This window comes from Cyanistes caeruleus, chromosome 4, assembly GCF_971803275.1.
Source record: "Cyanistes caeruleus chromosome 4, bCyaCae1.hap1.1, whole genome shotgun sequence".
NCBI classification, from domain to species: domain Eukaryota; kingdom Metazoa; phylum Chordata; class Aves; order Passeriformes; family Paridae; genus Cyanistes; species Cyanistes caeruleus.
Genome location: NC_141704.1, coordinates 57,620,182 through 57,640,434, shown reverse-complemented (window position 1 = coordinate 57,640,434; position 20,253 = coordinate 57,620,182). Strand labels below are relative to the sequence as shown.

At 41.9% G+C, this 20,253-nt stretch overlaps 1 protein-coding gene across 3 annotated transcripts in view; it reads left to right on the top strand.

Moving 5' to 3' along the window:
• The window catches only part of TMEM178B (transmembrane protein 178B), a 226,811-nt gene that overhangs the window by 193,586 nt on the left and 12,972 nt on the right, over positions 1 to 20,253 (top strand). For all 3 annotated transcript variants that reach the window (XM_086884922.1, XM_023937911.2, XM_023937916.2), the window contains exon 3: positions 2,061 to 2,198. In XM_086884922.1, coding sequence (XP_086741048.1) covers positions 2,061 to 2,198 — 138 coding nt within the window. The remainder of the gene's footprint in view (positions 1 to 2,060; positions 2,199 to 20,253) is intronic.

Genomic DNA, 20,253 nt, shown 5'->3' with positions numbered 1-20,253 from the left:
ATGGAAGATGATATAGGGACAGTAAAGATTTTGTGTTTTCATTTTCAAATTGAACCCAGGCCGTCATGGACTGAAAAAGTAGGAAGACACTTGGCCATCAAAGATACTTACTAACATTTCTTGTTTTAGAAATCACTCTGAGAAATTTCCAAGGAACACAGATGTTGCCTGGGGGAAGTATAAGTTTCTGCAGGAATTGTTAGGTTGTTGTTTTTTTTCTGTACTAGAGCTCCTTGAACATACTCAAATGTGGTGGGGCAGTCACAAAACCTAAGATAAACGTACTTATTCTAAGATGTGGATCTTGTTAAAAGAGGCTGGTTACTGGTGGGCTGAAGACCTGGTTATCTTTATGTTGTCAGAGAGGCTCCTTGGAAAATCAATGACAATCTACAGGAAGGAGTTATAGCTTCAAGGGAAGGGTTCTGCAGATTGTATTCTGCAACTTGATCTTGCATAAAAAGTGCTGTAATGAACATGGACCTGAGTAAACTGCCTTCAAGTCATGCTGTCCCAACATTCCTATAGATTTTGTGGACACCTAGCATTCTGAATATGAAGTTTTATAAACCTCTGATGATGGTAATTTATCACTCTTCACAAAATTAATTGAATCTGAGCTGTAAGTATTGCTGGTCCTTTTATCCGCTGTGGGAAAAACAAAAAATAACAGAAACGGAGAAATAGTCAAAGGCCAGCCAAAGAGAAAAGCTGCCATAAAGACTGCTGGATGATTCACAGTTTTCAAATCTTTCTTCTCTGTCATAAGCATTCTGTTTCTTGGGAGAAAAAAAGTAAAATCATTGCTGTGAAAAAAAAAAAAAGCTTTCAAGAAGGAAACAAATGTTAAGAGAGTTGACTTGGTTGGAATTTTTACTGTACATATACTCTTGACATATCAGTGCTTAAACTTTTTATGCCTACATGAAGGGGGACAGGGAATAATCAAATGTTAGTGAAGATGCCCCCATCTGTTTCATTATCTGAGGGTGTGAATATGCTCTTTATCTCACATAGTCCTTGCTCTTTCAGTGCCAGGTGGTCTCACTGCCCAGATTTCACATCCAAACCAACTGTGAAGGATTTTTTTCCCAGCACATGCAGGAAGAGGGTTCCCAGCTGTCCCATAGTCCCATCCCTTTTGCAGAAGGCAAATATGCAACACAGACAGGTCTTTATTTAAGGATTCCTTTCATTAGGACTTGGGGAGCCTTTTCATTTATTTATGAAATAAATGCAGGTCAGCTCCTGTCACCCACATCAGATGTACTCAGTCCCCACTTGATGAGCAAAAATGTTTAGCTCCAGCACTGTGCCTTCCTCCTACTCTTAGTGCTCCCTGGAGCAGTCAAAAACATCCTCACCAAAAATCACCTGGCAAGGTCACCATCTAGGTACAGGAGAGGACAATGATATGTCCTCTGTCCCAGCCGTGTATCTGGAGTGCATCCAGTGATGTCTGACACCGGAGTGTCGGTGTGCCTCACTGTTCTGGAGGCACCACGTTTCACTCCCACCACCACTGGATGCTATGGCCCATGTGGGAAGCCCAGAGGGGCTCAGTGACTTGCCCAAAATCACACAGGTGGTCACAGTTGAGGTGAATCCTCTGTCATGTCTGTACTGGTACAAAGCACAGAAACTGCTTTGCTGATCAGTTTGAGCAGGGTGACGAGGAGTAATGGCCAGAGATGGGAAGGCAAGATGTAAACAGATGTTGTGCTAGCGCCCAGAGACTGCAGTTAATAGGCACAGCATTGCACTGAGGCCATTTTACAACTTCTAGCTCTTGAGCAAGCTGTCACAAGTCACTTGAGTGCATCTGCACTGAGCTTCACTGTGTGGTAAAATTGTCACCTGCTCTCTATCTACCCATTCCAAGTTAGTGACTTAATTTATGGTTTGTCCTTGCTCTGAATCATCCTTACTTAAATCATCCCAACACACACTGAAGTCCTTACAGATCAGTAGCATTTTGGATTAAGACTGTTATGAACCTCTGATGATGCTGATTTATCACTGTTCCCACTCACGTTGTTTTTCTGTCTTCCCCACTGCAGATCTGCGCAGGATGACAGCTGGTTTCATGGGCATGGCTGTGGCCATCATCCTTTTTGGATGGATTATTGGCGTGCTGGGGTGCTGCTGGGATCGAGGCCTTATGCAGTATGTGGCAGGGCTTCTCTTCCTCATGGGAGGTAAGGATGGTGGTGTTTGAAGAAATGCATTTTTCTTCTTGTTTTCCTGTTCCCTCTTTCCACATGTCCCTCTTCTAAGTCACTGAAAATGTGTTTTCAGAGTTAGTTTACTTGATCTGGACTTGCTTTCAATCCGAGCTCTTTCTGGTGCATATCAAGAATCAGCCAGCCATAACTACATTTAACTTCCACCACAAAACTTGTCTGGAGTGTTTGTAACTCATGGTAGTAGAAAGGGTAATCTGAGTTTTTTAGTACAGTGCTCCCCTGTTGGAAGTAATGCTGTCAGTTAGTAAGCTCAGTAATACAAATCCAAAGATTATGCAGACGTTATTCCTACCCCTATCCTATTTCACAGTGGGACAATTTGATTCCTAGAAACTGTACTGAGAGTTATAATCTCTATTTATTACTCATCAGTTTTTCTTGAGTCAAATGAAACCTCTAGTTTATATCTCTCTTTTTTTGCTGTACCTATGAAGAGCATTCTCTGTTTTCATTTTCCCACTCTATATACACTTTCTTGTAGACTTCTCTCTGTAAGAACAATTATCAATCCAGCAGCCCTTTCTGCCACCAGTTCCTGTTTGTACTTTCTCAAATATGGATGAGAAGGACCATTCCCTAACAAAGTCTAATCAATGCCTTATATAAGTGGTGTGATGGTTTTTCCTTCCCCTGCTGGTAATTCCTTGTCTGAAGTATTTTGTGGTTGTATTTGCTTTTTTCATGCTGCATCACACTGGAGACCCACAGCCATCCTGCAGTTGGATGAAACATGCAGGCCCTTCTCCACCTTTGTACTTTTCTACTGAGGCTCTCCCAGTTTACAGAAGAAGTTTTGTTTATTATTCCCCAGCTGCAGGCCCTGACACTCTGTGCTTTTGAACTTCTTCCCATTCCTACTACACCAGCCCTCAAGGTCATCCAACATTTTCCATGTAATGTACCAGCCTTCCTTACTACCAATGCCATCCAAATTTCTGTCTGCAGCAAATTTCAAGGCACAGTTACTTGAAATGAAGGGTGTGAGAGTCAAGTCCCAAACACATTGCTGGGTGAATACCTCAAAGTGAACACCACCGCTTCTGTTCTCTCTTCTTTTCTCTGCTGGTGATTTTTTGTTTAGCTGGGTTTTTGCCCTCCAGGCAGATCATCACTTCAGTGCATTTTATCATCTGTTTATCTGTACTGTGGTGTGGCACAGATCCGTGTGTGACATAGAGGAAAGATTCTGTAGTCCCAGAAGAGGAGTTAAGTGCTGGAGTAACAAGTATTTATGTTCTAGTGATGTTGTGCTAGAGACATTACACATCAGTTCTCTCTGTGCCCTCAAACACATTTGAAATCTGCTAGGACCTTGTGCAAGCACACGCTGCTCTTTGTGGGGATGTCTCTAAATGGTTTGTTTCGGGTGTCAAAACATTATAGGCGATGGCTTGCCAGATGAGCTTGGTGTTTCTTATTTACTTAAAAGCTTAGTTTGCACAGGAGCCATTTTGCTCTAATCTGTTCAATTTACTACAGCACAACATTCAGATTAAAACATTGAGAGTATACTAAATAAATACAGAAAACTTAAATTTTCTAGAAACTAGCCATGTCTTGTTTACTATTCGGAAATTATCATTATATATGGGTTGGTTTCCAAAGCAGCTGCAGAGGTTACCTTTTGGCTCGATGTTATTTGTGAGTGATTTGAAAGATGACTGGTAAAGCTTTCAGGTGAAAAGAGATTCAATTTTAACTGTGTGTAATGGAATGGGTCACTCATAGCTTACAAAGCTCAGTGCAATGCAGCTGCTAAATGTGTTATTTTTTATGGAATATGCAATGAGACCATGAGGTGGGGTTGTCTCTGGGCTAAGCAAAACTATTTCTGGACATCCTAATCAGGTGTCAATGCTAAAGAAGGATGTGGAAAGAACGGGAGAGGTTTGCAGAAGAGCTACAAAAATGAGTTGTGGTTTGAAAAACAAGACAAAGACAGCATGCCACAAAAAGCCAATTGCTTGAAACTGTTTACCAGAAGGTTTATAATTGACTTGAACACAGAGTGGAAGTACCTATGCAGTGAGAAGCCATCTAATAGTAGCATGATCTTTGCATAGACAAAATAATAACCAGATCCAGCAGTTGGAACCTGAAACTAATTGAAATGAGAGGCACCAGATTATTTTATCTGCCAAATTCTGTCAAGATATATAATATTATAAATAAAGATGTGCTGGGAAGAGATCAAACTTATTTTCTGCTTCAGTGCAGACACGTGGATCAGCATTACCCAAAGGTTAAGCTCTTTCTTGTTTTGCACAAGTCAATAGCAACAGCTATACTGATTTCTTTTAACAGCAAATGGGCATAAAGTAACATTTACAAACTGAAGCAGTCAGTTAATAAAATACACAACTAGAGCCATCTAATCTAAAAGTCAGTAGCTATCAATGTTGTCAGATGGTGTCATGTGTTACACAGTCATTCCTTTTACAGCCAATGAGTCTTTTAATTTAAACTTTTTTATTGCTGGATGGTGTTTGAATATAAAACTGTTGCTTCTGTCATGCCATAAATGCTGTCAACATATTACTGTACTGTTTCTTAAAATGCATGGAGCCAGAATGCCTCTTAGTTTTGCCTAACTTTTTCTCAGGTCCAATAATGGAAAAACTGATTTGGAAGGTTTCTGCCATCTGACCTCATTGTAGCTGAGAGGAGACTGTGCTCAATTGGTAGCCATAGAATCAGGCTGAAATCTAACCTTTCTTTCCATTTTCAACACCACTCGTCTTGGCCACGCTTGTAGAATTTGTTCTGTTTTTATTTCTAGACAAATAGCTCTTTTGCAATGCGCAAACACTGCCAGCTTAGCATATCTATGGGGTTTGTCCCTTATTGCCCATAATTCTTTGAACAGGAAATCTCAACAGAACACTGAGAAGTATGCTATAATAATCTAATAAAACCAGACGTGATTTGCTTGGACCTCTGGTTTTTTATTATATTTACCAAACAGTCTTCTTGCTAACCCATGTGTCAGTGCCTCATAAGGACTTGCTTTACTTTGCTTGATCTAATTTCTCAAGCAAATTGCTGAAACAAGTCATTTACAAAACACAGGCCATTATTTGGTGTTAGTTCCTCCAGAATCCAGGACACGTAAATTGTGATTTAGAGTCTGCTTTACACTGCTACTCTGCATGTTTTGTAAGCTAAAAATTATTAATAATTCATCTTTTCTGTTTAGTCCAAATGTATCTGTATCAACAGCAATCACAGATCCCTTATGGCTTCCATGGTTATTTTCCATAATTTTAGGAATTTATTGTACAGTTTATACTTGGATTCCTTATCTTGAACAACAGTGTTTGCCTGACCATAGTAGAACTTTCTTTTCAGTCCCTTGTCTTCTACAGAGCCAGATGGATACTGTAAATTATGTTTAGCACTTTTTATCTCATTTTGCATGATGGTATTGCTGCACAGCCTCCTGTACCCAGAATTACACTATCTGTTGTCGTTACATTCCAGTACTGTCAGTATCATTTTACCCTGCAAGGCAGGAGAGTTTCCCTTTTTGAGAGTTTCTCCATTTGGAATTGTGCCTTTAAATTTCGCTGTAATTAGTTCATTTGATTCATCTTACTTGAGACTGTTTAATTCTATTACAGAAGTGGGTCACACTCAAATTATACATGACTCCAAGCACATCCTCTTGCAGGTTCTTGTGTTTTCTCTTCATGCAAATTACTGAAAATCTGTGCACCACAAAAAGCTCCAACCAGTCATTTTGTAATTTTATAACAATTTCTGGAACCTTAGGAGCATCTGTAACACTACTTCCAAATGTCAGAGTCCTGTGGCAAACATGATGCTTTCATGCTCATCAAGTACCTAGTCTAACAGGAATTCAGATAAACATCTGATACCTGAGGGAATGCACATGGAATATTTTATACTTTTTGTTTTGACCAAAGTAAATTTATTTGCACCGAAACTGTGCCTTTGCTTTTTCAACTCTGGATGTGGCCACTTTCTCAGTTCCCAGGAAGTGGTACTCACATTTTCTGGCTTTGAGCAGTTCTTTTGAATGTTCAAATCCTTAACTTGTTTGGGTTTATTATCATAGCAAACCTGTCAATTCTTTTGGTTGGTGTCTTCAGTCCCTCAACATCTAATTTAGCCAATATTGTCGAGGTCAAATGTCAGTTTTAGTTCCAGCTCCAAAGAGCTGAGATGCTACAAATTGCCACACTGTTAACTCTACCAGGGCAAATTCCATGGTCTCCAGGAATCCCTTCTTTCTGTTCTCCATCACGTTGTTTGTGAATATTTCCTGTGTCATGATCAGTGAACAAGCTGATCCATCTCACCCTAGGTTTTTCCTACCTGCTCTCCAGCACATTCATCCATAGGATTTTCTTGTTTCAACATCTCAGATGCTGCTAGGTTTGCAGTCATGCAAACTCAACCTCACCACATCTTCTGTTATTGTTCCTGCTATATAAAATCATCTTTTAAAGACAATCTCTGATAGCCTGATGTTTTCCCAGGTCAGCTGATTTCAGTCAGCTGTTTTGAAATATAATATGGCTTGCATTATTTCTAATTTGAGGGCAGTGCTGACTTCGAAGCTAAATGCTTCAAAGCCCTTTTCCTCCTCATCAGCGACTGCTGTGGGGAAGGTGGGATGGCTGCCTCCTGGTGGCATGATCCACTGTTTTGGCAGTGATTTAATCCCCCCCCTCCCTACCTTGTGCACTTCCCTGCTGAACTGCTGTCTCTTGTCCCAGCTGGAAATACAAAATGGCACTTCCAATATCTTGTTCTGGTACTTGCTTCAGCACACAATTATCCCTGGCCAAAGCTACATCACTTGCCTTTGTAAATGTATTAAAAGACTGACAAAGAATGATGTTTTATCATCCTTATCAGAGCTCTGTCCTTCAGCTGCACATCCATGTATTTTCCTTTTGTAAGTCTGTAATTTGTACTGAGAACACATTTTGGTAAAATAGTTAGGGGTTTTATTGCATGCCTAACAAGCCAGCCCTTCGGGGAGAGACTTCTGTGTTGTCTTATTTTGTTCCAAATTTACTGCAAATGAATGTAATAAATAATCTCTGCATTTGTTTACTGGTTTACCTGTTCTCTTCACTCTTATCAGTTTTGTCTTGTGACATATACTTTGGGTTTTTTTTCCCCATTTGCTAACTATTTCCTTAGAGAAGCATGTAATTTTACTAGCCTTGCAAATATTCATTATTCTTTGCAAAGTCAAGAGAGTTTCTTGCTATAACCTTGCTTTAGGCCAATTAGAAATTTTACCATTAATAATTCAGTCTCTAATTAGTCTATTTGGAAATTATTCCAGCTGTTAAATACCCTCATATGTGATTTGGCTTCACCATGCAGATCTGTAATAAAACGACCTGGAGTCTCATATAGCAGCTCATTTCTTGTCTTTGCTGTACTTTTGCATGAGGTACTGGGCTGGGAGCTTTGCTTGGGAGACTGAAACTTCCTTTTCTACTGGCTCTGAAAGGCCTGGAAGTCATGCTGTACACATACAGTAGTAGTATGGAGTTCTTCTGGCCTGATTTTCTGCTCTAGCATTTGCTTTCAAAAACATCAGGAATTTCTTTCATCCTCTCCTCCTCCCTCCTCACCAGTGGTGATCTGCCAGCCTGGAGGTTTCAAGTGCCATTTGCCAGTTCCACTTTTGCCACTGATCTGGGTTTCTCCTGACTCCCTCTAAGAGTGCTGCAGAGACATTACTCTTTGTAGCCCATCCATATTCAGAGGATCTAGGTCAGGGTTAGAAATGCTTCAAATCCTTCCCACAGCAGAGGTGATCACCTATTCTCTCCAATGGTGGCTGCTGCAGTAAAGATAAGCAGGCAGGAAAGATGTGTGAGAGGGAATAAAAAATTAAGTTATGCAGGTGTGTTGGCATAATGTAATGCTTTATTTCAGATATGCAGGAGAGAATGTTTATTAAAGAAATAAAGAAAAACCCACTTATGTATGTTATGAGTGTGTTCAGGGAGAAATAACTTTTAATTAGTAATTTCCAGCCTTCTCAGAAATACTTCCAAAGTATTCCTTTCCTCAGTCCAGGGGTAAAGCAGCAAAATGCTTTATTATCCTCGCAGCCAGAGGATGGACCGACCATTTAGACTGGGTCACCTTCTCGTGCCCCAGGTGTGCCACTCTTCATGCAGGGCTGTCACAAGCTGCCAGCAGGGATGAGGACACACCCAGGGCTCTGTGCCAGTGCCATCAGCTGTCACAGCACAGACTCACTGTGCTCAGGAGCTGATGGCCAGGCTGGGATGCCAACCCCATCAGAAAGTGGGGCTCCAAAACAGGGCTTGTGAGCCCGTGCAGCCCCGCTGTCGGTGTAGCTGTGCTGCACGCGTCCATATCCTCCTTCACTCCTGCCTCCACAGAGAGCCTTGTCTTCCAAATCCCCGAGCCTCTGTGCTGTGCTTCCCCTGCCTGGGCTGTGCATATGTTAGGAGATGACAGCGGAGGCATCTGTGTATTTGCAGCCATGTATCGTTACCAGCTGTTGAGTCATTTGAGTCTCAAATTTAACGCGCTGTACTTTGAAAATAGCACGTAGCGGTAGAAAATAAGAGTGTTTGTTCGACACAACTGTGGTCCTGCCGTCTCAAAATGATCGTCCCACTGCTGAATAATTTAACAAAAATGGAGCAATTCAATGCTGCAAGTGTAAGGCAAAGCTCTGTGACTGACATCTTCTAGTCAGTTATGATGTACCTTCATAGAAGCTGCCAAGAGGAAGCAAAGAGAAAGATAAACAAAGGGAGAAAGAAAAGCCATTCTTTGTAAATCATTGGGAAATATGATATGTCCCACAGGGCATCTAAGATTTCTATTTTTCATTAATAATCATGGTCTTTATCCATTCTTCAAAGTGTTTACTTTTGGTGACATGAGCAACCACAACACTGAATATGGAAGGTATTTCCTTTGATCACATATATATTTCTTTCATTTACACAACATTATTCTTTGAAAGTTCAGTTTCTTGTGCTTCTTCCTAATAAAAATGAATAGTTTTAGAAAGTTTACATCCTTTTTTTTCCCCTGTGGAAAGCCAAGTGTAAATGCACATGTGTGTGCACAAGTGCACAAGACACAAGGCAGATTTTAAATAGCAGTATGTGATCTTTAGAAAAACCAAGATCTGCAATAACATGAACTGTGCAGCTTGGGATAGTTTTTCTCAAAGGCATAATACCTTTGGCCACTTTGAAGAGTATTTACAATTCAAAAAATATTGGAAGACTGGAAAAAAAATGAGATGCTAATCATGTTTTATTCCTGTGGGAGGTACTAAATTAATGATGACTGCAGAGGAGCTTAAAAGTTTAGCAAAACTCCCTACAGACCATTGTGAGAACTTTTATTTTACTTTAACTTTTATTTATGTGGATTGACCTCCAGATGGAGACAAAGGCTGGTTTGTGTCAAGAGATGCCATAAATGGGTTATGAAAGTCTTTGAGACCAGCCCCAGCACAACAAAATGATTCCCTCCTCTGCCATGCCTGCCCCACCCCACACGTGAGCACCCTGGCTCCTACTGTGCTTTTGGTTAAATTTTGCATTATGTTCTAAAGTGATTTAAGGCTTTGGGTTGGAAAAAGCTTGAGTTAATGTACAGCACTAATAGGCTTTAAATGTTTAAAACTCTCAAAGGCTCTTGGTTGTTTAAAACCCTCAAACACATGACAAGGGTGTTCTGGAAGGCAGAAAAGGAGCTGATGAGGGTCTTTTTGGACCTGTGAGGAGAGCAGAACTCAAAGCAGTCACACAGGCTTTGTGCCCATCAGGAAGTAATGTAACAAGGCCAAGAGCATTTATATTCAGGAAATAAGAGTCAACCTGTTTCTAGAAATGTCCTTTTCCATTGCCTTTAAGGTTTGTCCCTCTTTATGGGGAGTGGGCGAGGAAATTTGGGTTCCTAACTGTGGAGAAAAGCAGGCCCAGGGGAGACTTTATTCCTCTTTACAGCTACCTGACAGGAAATTGTAGCCATGAAGGGTTTGGTCTCATCTCCGAGTGACAAGTGATAGAAGATGAAATGGTCTCAAATTGTAACAGGGGAGCTTTAGATTGGATAACAGGAAAATCCTCTGCACCAAAGGAGTGTTCAAGCATTGGGACAGGCTGCCCAGAGAAAGGGTCACCATCCCTGGAGGCATTCAAGAGATGTGTAGATGTGGTACTTAGGAACACGGTTTAATGGTGGATTTGGCAGTGATGGGTTAGTGGTTGGACTTGAGGATCTTAGAGATCTTTTCCAACCTAAGCAATTCCTTTAAAACATCTCTCCCTGTACAGTTTGTGGTATCTCTCACAGACCTGGTTTCTTTGGTCCCATTTTAGGCCAGTTTTCTGAAGTGTGGCTTTTCTTTTCTTGCATCTTTCAAAACTAGGATACTGATAGACACATGTCCAGACATGTATGTATGGGTACAAGTTCACTGTACATACACATGTCCTGATAAGGGGGTAGAACTGGAAGTGCTTCATCATCCAGACCAGTGAACCATTAGTAATCAGCCTTTAGCAACTGTTTTCACTTGCCTTTTGAATGCTAATTTCCTGTTTTCACTCAAAAAATAAATATTTAGGAAATCACCAGGCAGACATACATCCCCTTTGCCATATTTTGGAGTTAATATAATGCCAAGATGGCCTGTTGATCATTTCCCAGCTAGAAAGATGTTGCTCAGCTGATGGCAGGACAAGGCTGAAAAGGCAGAGCTGGGGGTCCATGTTACATCTTTACTTCTAGTAATTCCCTCTGCTCTCTGGTGCACCAACAACACATTTTGCATTTATTTATTTATGCTGGCACTCATTTTGAAAAGGAAATAGGATACTCTCTGGAAATATGAAAGATCACCCACTTTCGTAGTACAGACATCTGTGTGTCACTGCATATCAGCAGCTGAAATACTCTTTTATAATTTCATGTTATAATACTCCTCTAGGGGAATCATAACTCTCACTACAACGTTCAAATGCAGAGTTATATCTTTTATCTCACAGAATGTTATTTTCACTAGATGCTATTTTTTTCCAGTACCTCAGGAATACATCTGATTCTCTAGGTGAATACTGGCACACCTGGCATTTAAATGTTGAGACCTAAGAGTTAACATCTCTGCAAGAAAACAGAGGGATATAGATGTGGCTTTTTGCAAGTCAATAACACAACTGTACTGCAGTGTGTAGTCATTTTGAAGTATTGTTCTTTGGGGCTTTTTTCCCCCCTGGAAGGAAAAGCTCAACAAGAGAATTCATTGTCAACGCCATAGCATTTGATCTCCATGGAAACATTATCAGCTGACTTCAAAGTTAACCTTCAAATATGTTGTAGGTTGTTTTTTTTTCCTGTGGCTTATTTCTGATGCTCCTAGATGTGCACTTGCAGGCTGTGGGCGAAGAAATACCAATAACAATTCCACCAACCTTGTACCTGATCACAGGAACGCACTGGAATTTAGGTGAAGGAGAGAAAAAGCTTCTTCAATGAGGTGAAGAGATCTTATACTCTGGAGCAAAAGACAGGGCAAGTAGTGTATGCACACCTCTAAACTCATTGTTTTTCTGTCCTAGCTCAAAGCTGTCTCCCTGAACTTTGTGTACAATAAATTAAGGAGTCAGCTCTATCTGGCTTTTCAGCAAGAACTGTTCATATTCCTCTGTGTGTTCATTTTAAGTCAGCTCTACTGGCTTGTAATTTCTCCCTGACCAGGATGGGAGGTACTGGCAGAAGCATCAGTACCTTCTAAAGTTACGAGAACGGACAACTTAGCGTAGTTCGTGCAGGGCATGCAATCAAGTTGCTTCTCAGGGACGTCAGTAAGTCTTTGGGGAGCTGACAGAAGATAAAATAAAGTATAAATAAAGCAGAGGAGACAGATTCCATAGAAATACAAAGTACTTTCCCACACACAGCCCTCAAAAACAAGTTCTGTGTGTTTTAAAATTCAGTGGTTGTCCCTTATCCTTTAATAATGTCACTAGGTCTTTGATCTGTTGCTGGCTTCTGCATTCCAATGGCAAGATGCACCAAAACCAAAGGAAGACAAAACAAAACTGGCATTTATTATTGGGTTGGTATTTTTAAAAGGAAATTTTGCTGAGTTGTTTGCATGCAAGGCATAAAGGAGGAAAGACTGTACATGCAACAGAAGGAAGATTAATACTGGCATGATTTGCTAGACACAAAGAAAATTTTACAGAGGGAATAAGGAGGAAATTTCTGTGTGTGGCAAACCTTTTTTTTAAATGCAGGGGCTGAAGCAAGATTTAGATTTGCTTTCTTGGCTCCTCAGGTTGTCAGCTGAGAAAACAACATTCCTCTTGGGCAAATCACTGTCATACCCGCTTGGTCTAATCTGCCTGGACAGAGTCTAACTGGACACTGGGAACTGCATTTAAAAAACAATTGGACCTGGAAAAAACTATAAATGAGTAGGGTATTCCTCATTTCTGCCCAGCCTGGCTCTTCCAGGGCATACAGAGATCAGTCATGCCAATGCACTTGTGTGAGTTACCGAGGATGAACAGGTATTTCCTCTGCAACAGGAAAGGAGATTTCAGCCTGATCCTTTAGGGCTGTACACGGTCAGTCTAGTTTGTTGCTTGCAAGCATTTATGTGGATGATGTAAACTTCATCAGGGGTGCCCTGCAACAAGTGGTTCTTGTTGATCAGACAAAATTGCATCTTATTTTGATTTCTGACTATTCTATCCCAGTAACTGTATCAGTTACATATAGAAAGGATTTTTCTGTTCTGTTCTGAGGTCAGCTCAGGGAAACAGTAATAGAGCCCAGAGAGTTTTGCAGTAAAGATCCTGAAAGTTGTACAAGGAAAGAGTCCTTTGGTCACTTGACAAAAACAAATGGATAAGCTTTTCTCCAGCACCAGAAGGGGAGAGTATCCCAATGAGGTAGCCACCACCATCACCCCAAGCTCCCAATGGCTTTTTTAGCACCGCCTTCAGCAAACAAAGGGATTAAAAAAGCATGTGACTAACTGTCCTTTTAGACCTCAAAGTATTCCCTCTAGGAGTATTTATAGTGGCACACATTAAGCAATATGGAAGAAGGCTGCATTGAATTTACTTGTGCTGTACCTGTTCTCCAGTCTCACTTGTACTGAAGAACATCTATCAGTGAACTTTTCAGCAATTTAGGATTTCCTGCCAAAAAAGATTACACAAATCCTTTGAGGCTACTTCTGAGGGACGTCCAGTTTTTTGACTGGAAGAAAATGGTCTTACATACTTAGAGGTGCAAGGACCTCATTACCAAAAGACCAGATGCAATGTGGTGCACAGATTCCTGATGCTACAGGACATGCCCTGTGACCAGGCAAACCCAACCTGACCCCACAAGTTTCCCTCTAGCTCTGACAAATGCCTAGGGTGGGAAGCACCTGCCTAAGGCACAGCTTGTTACTAAATTTATGTGTCATCATCTGAGGCAAACCTGAGGTGTGATGGAGTCACTTGAGTTTGTTCAGATCTCCAGTGCCTCTTTCTCTTTAATGTTGTGGCCTTTTCCAGGGTCATGCTGTGAGCTCCACACTGCAGAAGATAAGAGAACTTGCCAGAAGCCTCTGTATGTTGCCAAGCATTGTGCTTGCCAATGCGCAGATGGGATCATTTTTCTAACCTTGGATTAGGATTTTTCTTCATTTTGACACTGAGGTCCTTTCTTTCCTTTCTGCTCCAGTAAAACTGGAATAATTATCACACTACTACAACTGGCACAATTTTTGCTGTCTCCTGTGTTGTAGCTTTAAGTTCATGACCAGTTATGTTTGCTTAATGGCCGTAGTCAACCCATTTTATTATTGCTAGGTTATTTTGGTTGGGTCATAGGAATCACCACTGCTACAGTACTCTGGAGTTTATTCACTCAGGCTTTGATCTGGAGGCTTTCTTCTCTCCCTAGTCCATCAAACCATTGTGCCTTTAGCTAAGTAGAGTTGCTTTTGCCTGATGTGCCAGCTCACAGCTTCAGAGAGTGCTTGCTCATCGCTGTAGCTCACTGGCTGCAGCTGTGCACAGCATGGGTGTCCACTCCCTGTGTCACCCCATGCTCTGAGGGAATACGGTCACAGAAATGTCACCAAGTGCAAATCTGCAGTGTGAAACGTGGGCTGACACTCGTATCGGCAGAGCAAACTGGAATTCAGCCCTCAGCTGCTCTAACACTGCTCCCATGCATGAGATACTGATTTACACAGGCCTAGCATGGTCCCCATGAAGCGTTTGGGTTTGTGGCTGAGCACACACAATCCTCTGGTGCCATAAGACACTGCAGCTGGTGCAGCAGCAGTCCCCAGACAGGCACACTGGGGAGGTGACACGCAGCAGCTCTGGCATGCGCTGGCCACCTCTGGCACCTTGTGAGGCAGGAGGCCAAATGCAAACCACATTCTGAGAGTGGCTAGAATGCAATATCACGACAAACCCTGCAGCTTATCTGGTCCACGGTATAAGATAAAAATGCATTAAATCCCAGCCCAGGTGGGGATGTAATCTCACAAGGACACAGCACTAAATCTCCTCCACCAGTCAGATTTATTCTTCCTTCCCCGCTTTTTTCATAAGGGCAATTTTCCAGTAAACCCCTTGCTATTCTGCAGCCTATTGGTGATGCTGCAAGCTGCTTCTGCTGGAACAGTACATAATTAAGCAATAATTTATATTCTGTGCGTGTATGCACAGAGCAATAAAGTGTTCTCAAGAGCTGCGTGCTGCTGGGGCGTTTAATCCGTGCACAGAAGGAGTTTACTGCAAAGCTGCTCCCTCCCTCCAAAAGGCTTTTGTCGTCACTGTATTGGGAGGGAATTTGGTGTATTTTTTAATAATTTCATTTGATTGGGATATAAGTTAAATAGTTAATGCTACACACTCCACTTTAGGATCAGACCTAATTTTGTTTGTTTGTTTGTTTGATGTACCTTGAAAATAGTAAAAGCTAGTAGGGCAGAGAGAAAGTAAAGGTAATGTTTCACTTGTGAGATTTTTTTCTCCCATAGCCCTATAATAAAAGAAAGTGATGATAATTAAGTAAACAGCACTCCTTCCAAAGACATTAGTGGCCACAAGAAGCTACTAGAAATACTTTAAAAGGCAGAGATTTACGTTTATTTGAAAGCTGCACGGTTTCAAAGGACATCTTAAAATCCATACCTTTGCGGTTCTTTTTTTATCTACTAATTTATAAGTAATACTTGACATTTCTATATGCTTTAAAAAATAACAGAGGGCAAGAAGAATCAGTTTTTGGGGTTGTTTACTTTGTACATCTGACAGCACAGTTTGTGAGTCATTTCTATCCGTTGTGGGGGGAAGGGAGAGGATGAACAACATTCTGTCAGATGAGAAAGAAGTTATTTCCAAATCATGAGACAAATGATCTGTTAGAGGAGGGTCTCAGAGATGGGCTTGGTGCCCAGATCATTTTACTCACTTTTTGGATTTCCCATACCTTCAAATTGACGATGTCTCCTTCAGGTTTCAGTCAGACCCCTCCTCCCTTATAATAAAGATGAGGATGTTTAGATGAAGCTCCTGCCAGCTGGGTCTGTTTGTGCCTAGCACCACAAAGGTTCACCTTCATCTGCAGTGCATCTAAGAAAGGCTTAGTTCTTGTCTCACAAAACACCATGGACCTTGGGAAATCCCACAAGCTCTGTCACTGGGGAAGTGGAGCCAGGTCTGTGGGTGAAGGACGTGGCTTCTGACACGGCTCAAGGGGATACTAGCATTAGGGAAAATTCAAACAGATTTGGTACGGATGATTTGAGCCTGTTTGTGTTTGAATCAGTTCACTCACAAGCAGTTTTGGTCTCCCCTGGAGGTGAGGTTTAAAAACTGTGGAGGCATCGCAGACCCTCACACAGCTGGGCTGATTGGAAAGAAAGGGACATTTACAAAAAAGAAAAAATTAATTCCTTGCAGCAGAGGCCCATGGCACTGCTTGATATAATCATGCTTGAAAACAACTACAGCAAAAGGCTCTGACTCATAATCCACATGGTATTAGGCTTTGACCAGCACTGATATTACCTTTCCCTGCCATCCCTCTTCAGATGATGTCTCCCCCTGCAGCAAGGAAGGCAGGACCCCAATCTTATATACATATATAGCAAATAAGTTCATCTCTATCCTAAAAAACCCTTCCAATCTAAATGAAAGGGACAGTCAGTGTAAGGTTTTATATTATTCTGAAATATATAAGAAAGATAGCCACAAGATAACCAAGAGGTATTTAATAGCTCAGGTTCTTAAACCACTGATGATCATCAGCCCATTAGCAGGACAGGCACTGTCAGAACCAGGCCAAGATGAAGGGAGGCCACCTGACAAGGAATCAGGATGGAGGTTTCACTACATGTCAAACAGCAGTTTCTATGGCACAGACACAGCTTTACATGAAATTTCATCTCTCACATGATTGAAGCATTTTGCAGTGGCACATGAATTACTTGTCAAAAATCCCACTGTTGCCTTGTCTTGTTCATTAAGTTTCACTTAGGAGGATAATGTGCAAATCCCAGCACAAGGAACTTTGTGAATTCTGCTCCCCTCAGCTGCTGAAGGAGATGGCCTTTATCTCCCTGTGCAGCTCATGTACCAGCAAGCTCTTATTGCCACCTGCCATTCACTTTTTGTGCATCAGGGCTGTGGCTGAACTGCCAGCCTTCAGGTCTGGTCATCTGCTTGAATCACAGCTATGGGGAGTGTTTTTCACAAAGAAATTGAAGTTTGTTTCAATGCAGTTTCCAGGGGATCTGGGGCATTAGTGCACATGTAGGAGGATACCTCACTGACAGCAAAAACTTGAGAGAAAACTGCATATGAGTTCACTTTGACTTCTGGGGATGAAAAGGATCGTTAGGATTGGGAATGTTCATGACCTCCTGCAGTCCTGCTGCCTCTGAAGCACCGTGTCTGTAGTGCAGAGTGTCATGGGCAGGAGTGACAGCCTCCCTCCTCCTGCCACCTCAGCTCCATGTCATACCTGGACTAGCAGAGGCTTCATTTCCACGGGTAAGCTCAGGTTTTGCATCCTTTTACCCATGACTCTTCCACTACAATGGCCAACAACTGTGCAATTTGCAAGGATAATCTTTTGTGTTATGATTGCCAGTTCATGAGGAAAAGCTACTGAACAGTCAAGAGGTAGGAACCTTACTCGGTTTTCATCAGTAGCCTTCCTGGTGAGAGGCCAGATTAACTATAAGCAGGAACTTCCTTGCTTGGCTGAACACAAGCAACACATAGGACTCATAAAATGGCCATAAAGATTTTTCTAGATGGCGTAAAATGGCATTTTTTGTGTCTGCAATGAAGAGTGCCAGAGAGACAGATAACTCTGTGTCGTACAAGACATCCTGCAGAGGCACAGGGGGGCGATGGGCTGAGGACTGTACTCTGCACTCTGTGACATTGTGCACGGCAGGCATTATTTGTCATCATGGGTTAGCACATTCTCCAGAAAGAACCCAGGCTTTTTTTAGAGAAGTCTCATGCTTGTGATTTGCTTAGTTCTCTGTGTTGTTACTTGGTCCTCTTTGTTGTTCCCTTGTTAAGGGGCAGAATACCCTCGGCAAGGTGGAGTGCCAATATATCGGCACTGTTCAAATACGAAGAGTATGCAACACTCATTGCACTGAAGAGCTTGTGATCAAAGCCACCAAGACAAAGAGTGCAAGCACGGGGAGTATTTGAAATCCTAAGTTATTTCCTTCCCTTTTGTACTTAGCAAATGCAGCTTTAGTCTGGCCACACAGATTTTCCCACCCACCTCTCTTAAAAATCTTCTATTTTGAGACAGCAGAAATTACCATGTTCTTACTAGCAAAGAAAGGCCTTCCCTGTCATTTTCTAACCACAACCATATGAAATGAGCCAATTCAGAGCACAGTGCCTCTGAGGCATCATTTTTTTTTTCCCTGATCCCACAATGTACTAGTCACTCTGACATAGAACACAGCATTCTGGTCAGACATCTTCATATTATTGAATAACCTAAGTGACATAGTAAAACAAGGAAAGGACATGTGGTTTTTAATCAAACACCCTGATTTTTGACTAATGGATTGTGGGAGGGAGATCTCCCCATTTATCCTGTTCTGTGCTTTGAAGCAGTATAGGACAACTCCAGAGCCTGGGATCTCACAGGATTGTTTTTGTAAGAGTCCAGACCACTGACTGCAGACTGATGGGGTGCTGGTGGGGGGCAAGAAGGCTGTTTGGAATGAAGTAGGCATAGTACTACTGCAGCAGCTCACTGGTCCTCACTGGTACCCAGTAGCACTCCCATAATATAAGTATTTATGGATATCCTGGGCCATCTGGCAGCTGTTCAATGGCTTAGGGGAGGCACCTGACCTTTACAGCAGAGACTATCTACAAGTGACTTCCCAAAGTATAGTGGAGAAAAGGCCATCCAAACAGGCACAGCAGTGATCAGAAGAGAGAACAGAGAGAGGACCATAACAGTGATCTCACAGCAGGTCCATGATAGAGATTTATAGATTTAATGCCTATGTGAGGTTGCTGCTAAATAAACAAGGTGGGTAGAGTGGAAAGTTCACACGCTTTGATGATGTATGTATGCTCCTGACAATGCTTCCAGTTTCTGAACCGAATTGCATGTGAATTCACCAAATAGTCTTACCTTTGTGATCAGAGTGGGGAGTGTCAAATTCATTTAGTCAATGCAACTGCAACTAAAAAGAGCAAAGCAGGAGAGAAACAACAGCAAAAGTGCTGCAGAAGAGAAGCAGAGCCAGGGGCAGGAAGGAGTAGAAGGAAGCAAGGGCACCGAAACACAGGATGTTTCACTTAAACTAGGCTGACTGTGACTGCTTTGGAAGTTGTGCTGGTTTAGGGATGTGACCAGGAAGAAGAGATTCCTCAGCAGCAGCTGCTAGTGAACAGATGCAGGATGTGCTGCGCAGGTAGCACACGTCACACGTGACCGATCCATGCACGAGCAGAGCGAGGAGACGCAGGACTGACCGTGTGTGTCCTGCAGCACGAGTCCTGCAGGTCATCTCTCGTGCCCAGGGCTCTCCAGGGAATTCAGAGGCCCACAAAGGGAGGGATTAGAGAGGAAAAATAAAGTGCCAACTTCATGCTGACTTGAGTCGCTATCTCTTGCGGCAGGTGTGTAGCATTTGTATCTATCCATTATTTGGTGTGTGGGTGGCAATTGTGACATTTCAGGAGCTCAGAGTTTAGCTTCGAAGAAGCTGGAGGCCAAAGATCAAAATTAGACTCATCTGGGTGGGATAAGGTTCAGCCTCATCTGATATGTGTGTCTTTCCATAATACCACCTGACAGAGTTATGAAGTTTGTCCTCGCAGTGTTCTCAAGAAGAAATAAGAAATGAAATATTGCTGCAGAGATGGAAAACAAGAACAGGATATTTTGAAGGTTTCAGTGACATGGCAGAGAGCATCTAGATTGAAACTAGGAATCATGCAGGAGGCAGAATCTGAGTTTTGTGAAGGATTTAAAGATTTTTAAAGTGATATTTAAAAGGAGACTGCATAATGAAAAATTCTGTATTGATATAAGGAAAGAATAAAGAGAATCTCCCCCGTAAGTTCAAATGTACATTTCAACAGAGCCAGAACATGTCAAATATATTGTAATATTCTATAAAGTCTATCACTGAAAAACTGGAACGAAACAAAAAATTTAGGGTTACTTTCCCTCCCAAAAAATGTCAAAACAAGATTATTCACTCTCTATTTGTCTAAAGCAAAGTTTTAGAAAAATCGATGGTTCCATGGAGCACTCTGGTTCCCAAGGGAGTGCTCCTAATGAAAAACTGTTCCTGTTGAAGTTTCCCATACAGCTCTGTTCAGCAGCAGATCAATATTCAAGGCTCTGGTGGTACTGAGTTCTTTCCCCATGGAGCCTCCAGACTAAGCCACTCTCTGTGCAGACATCCTCCCTTAGGCACCTCCTTACT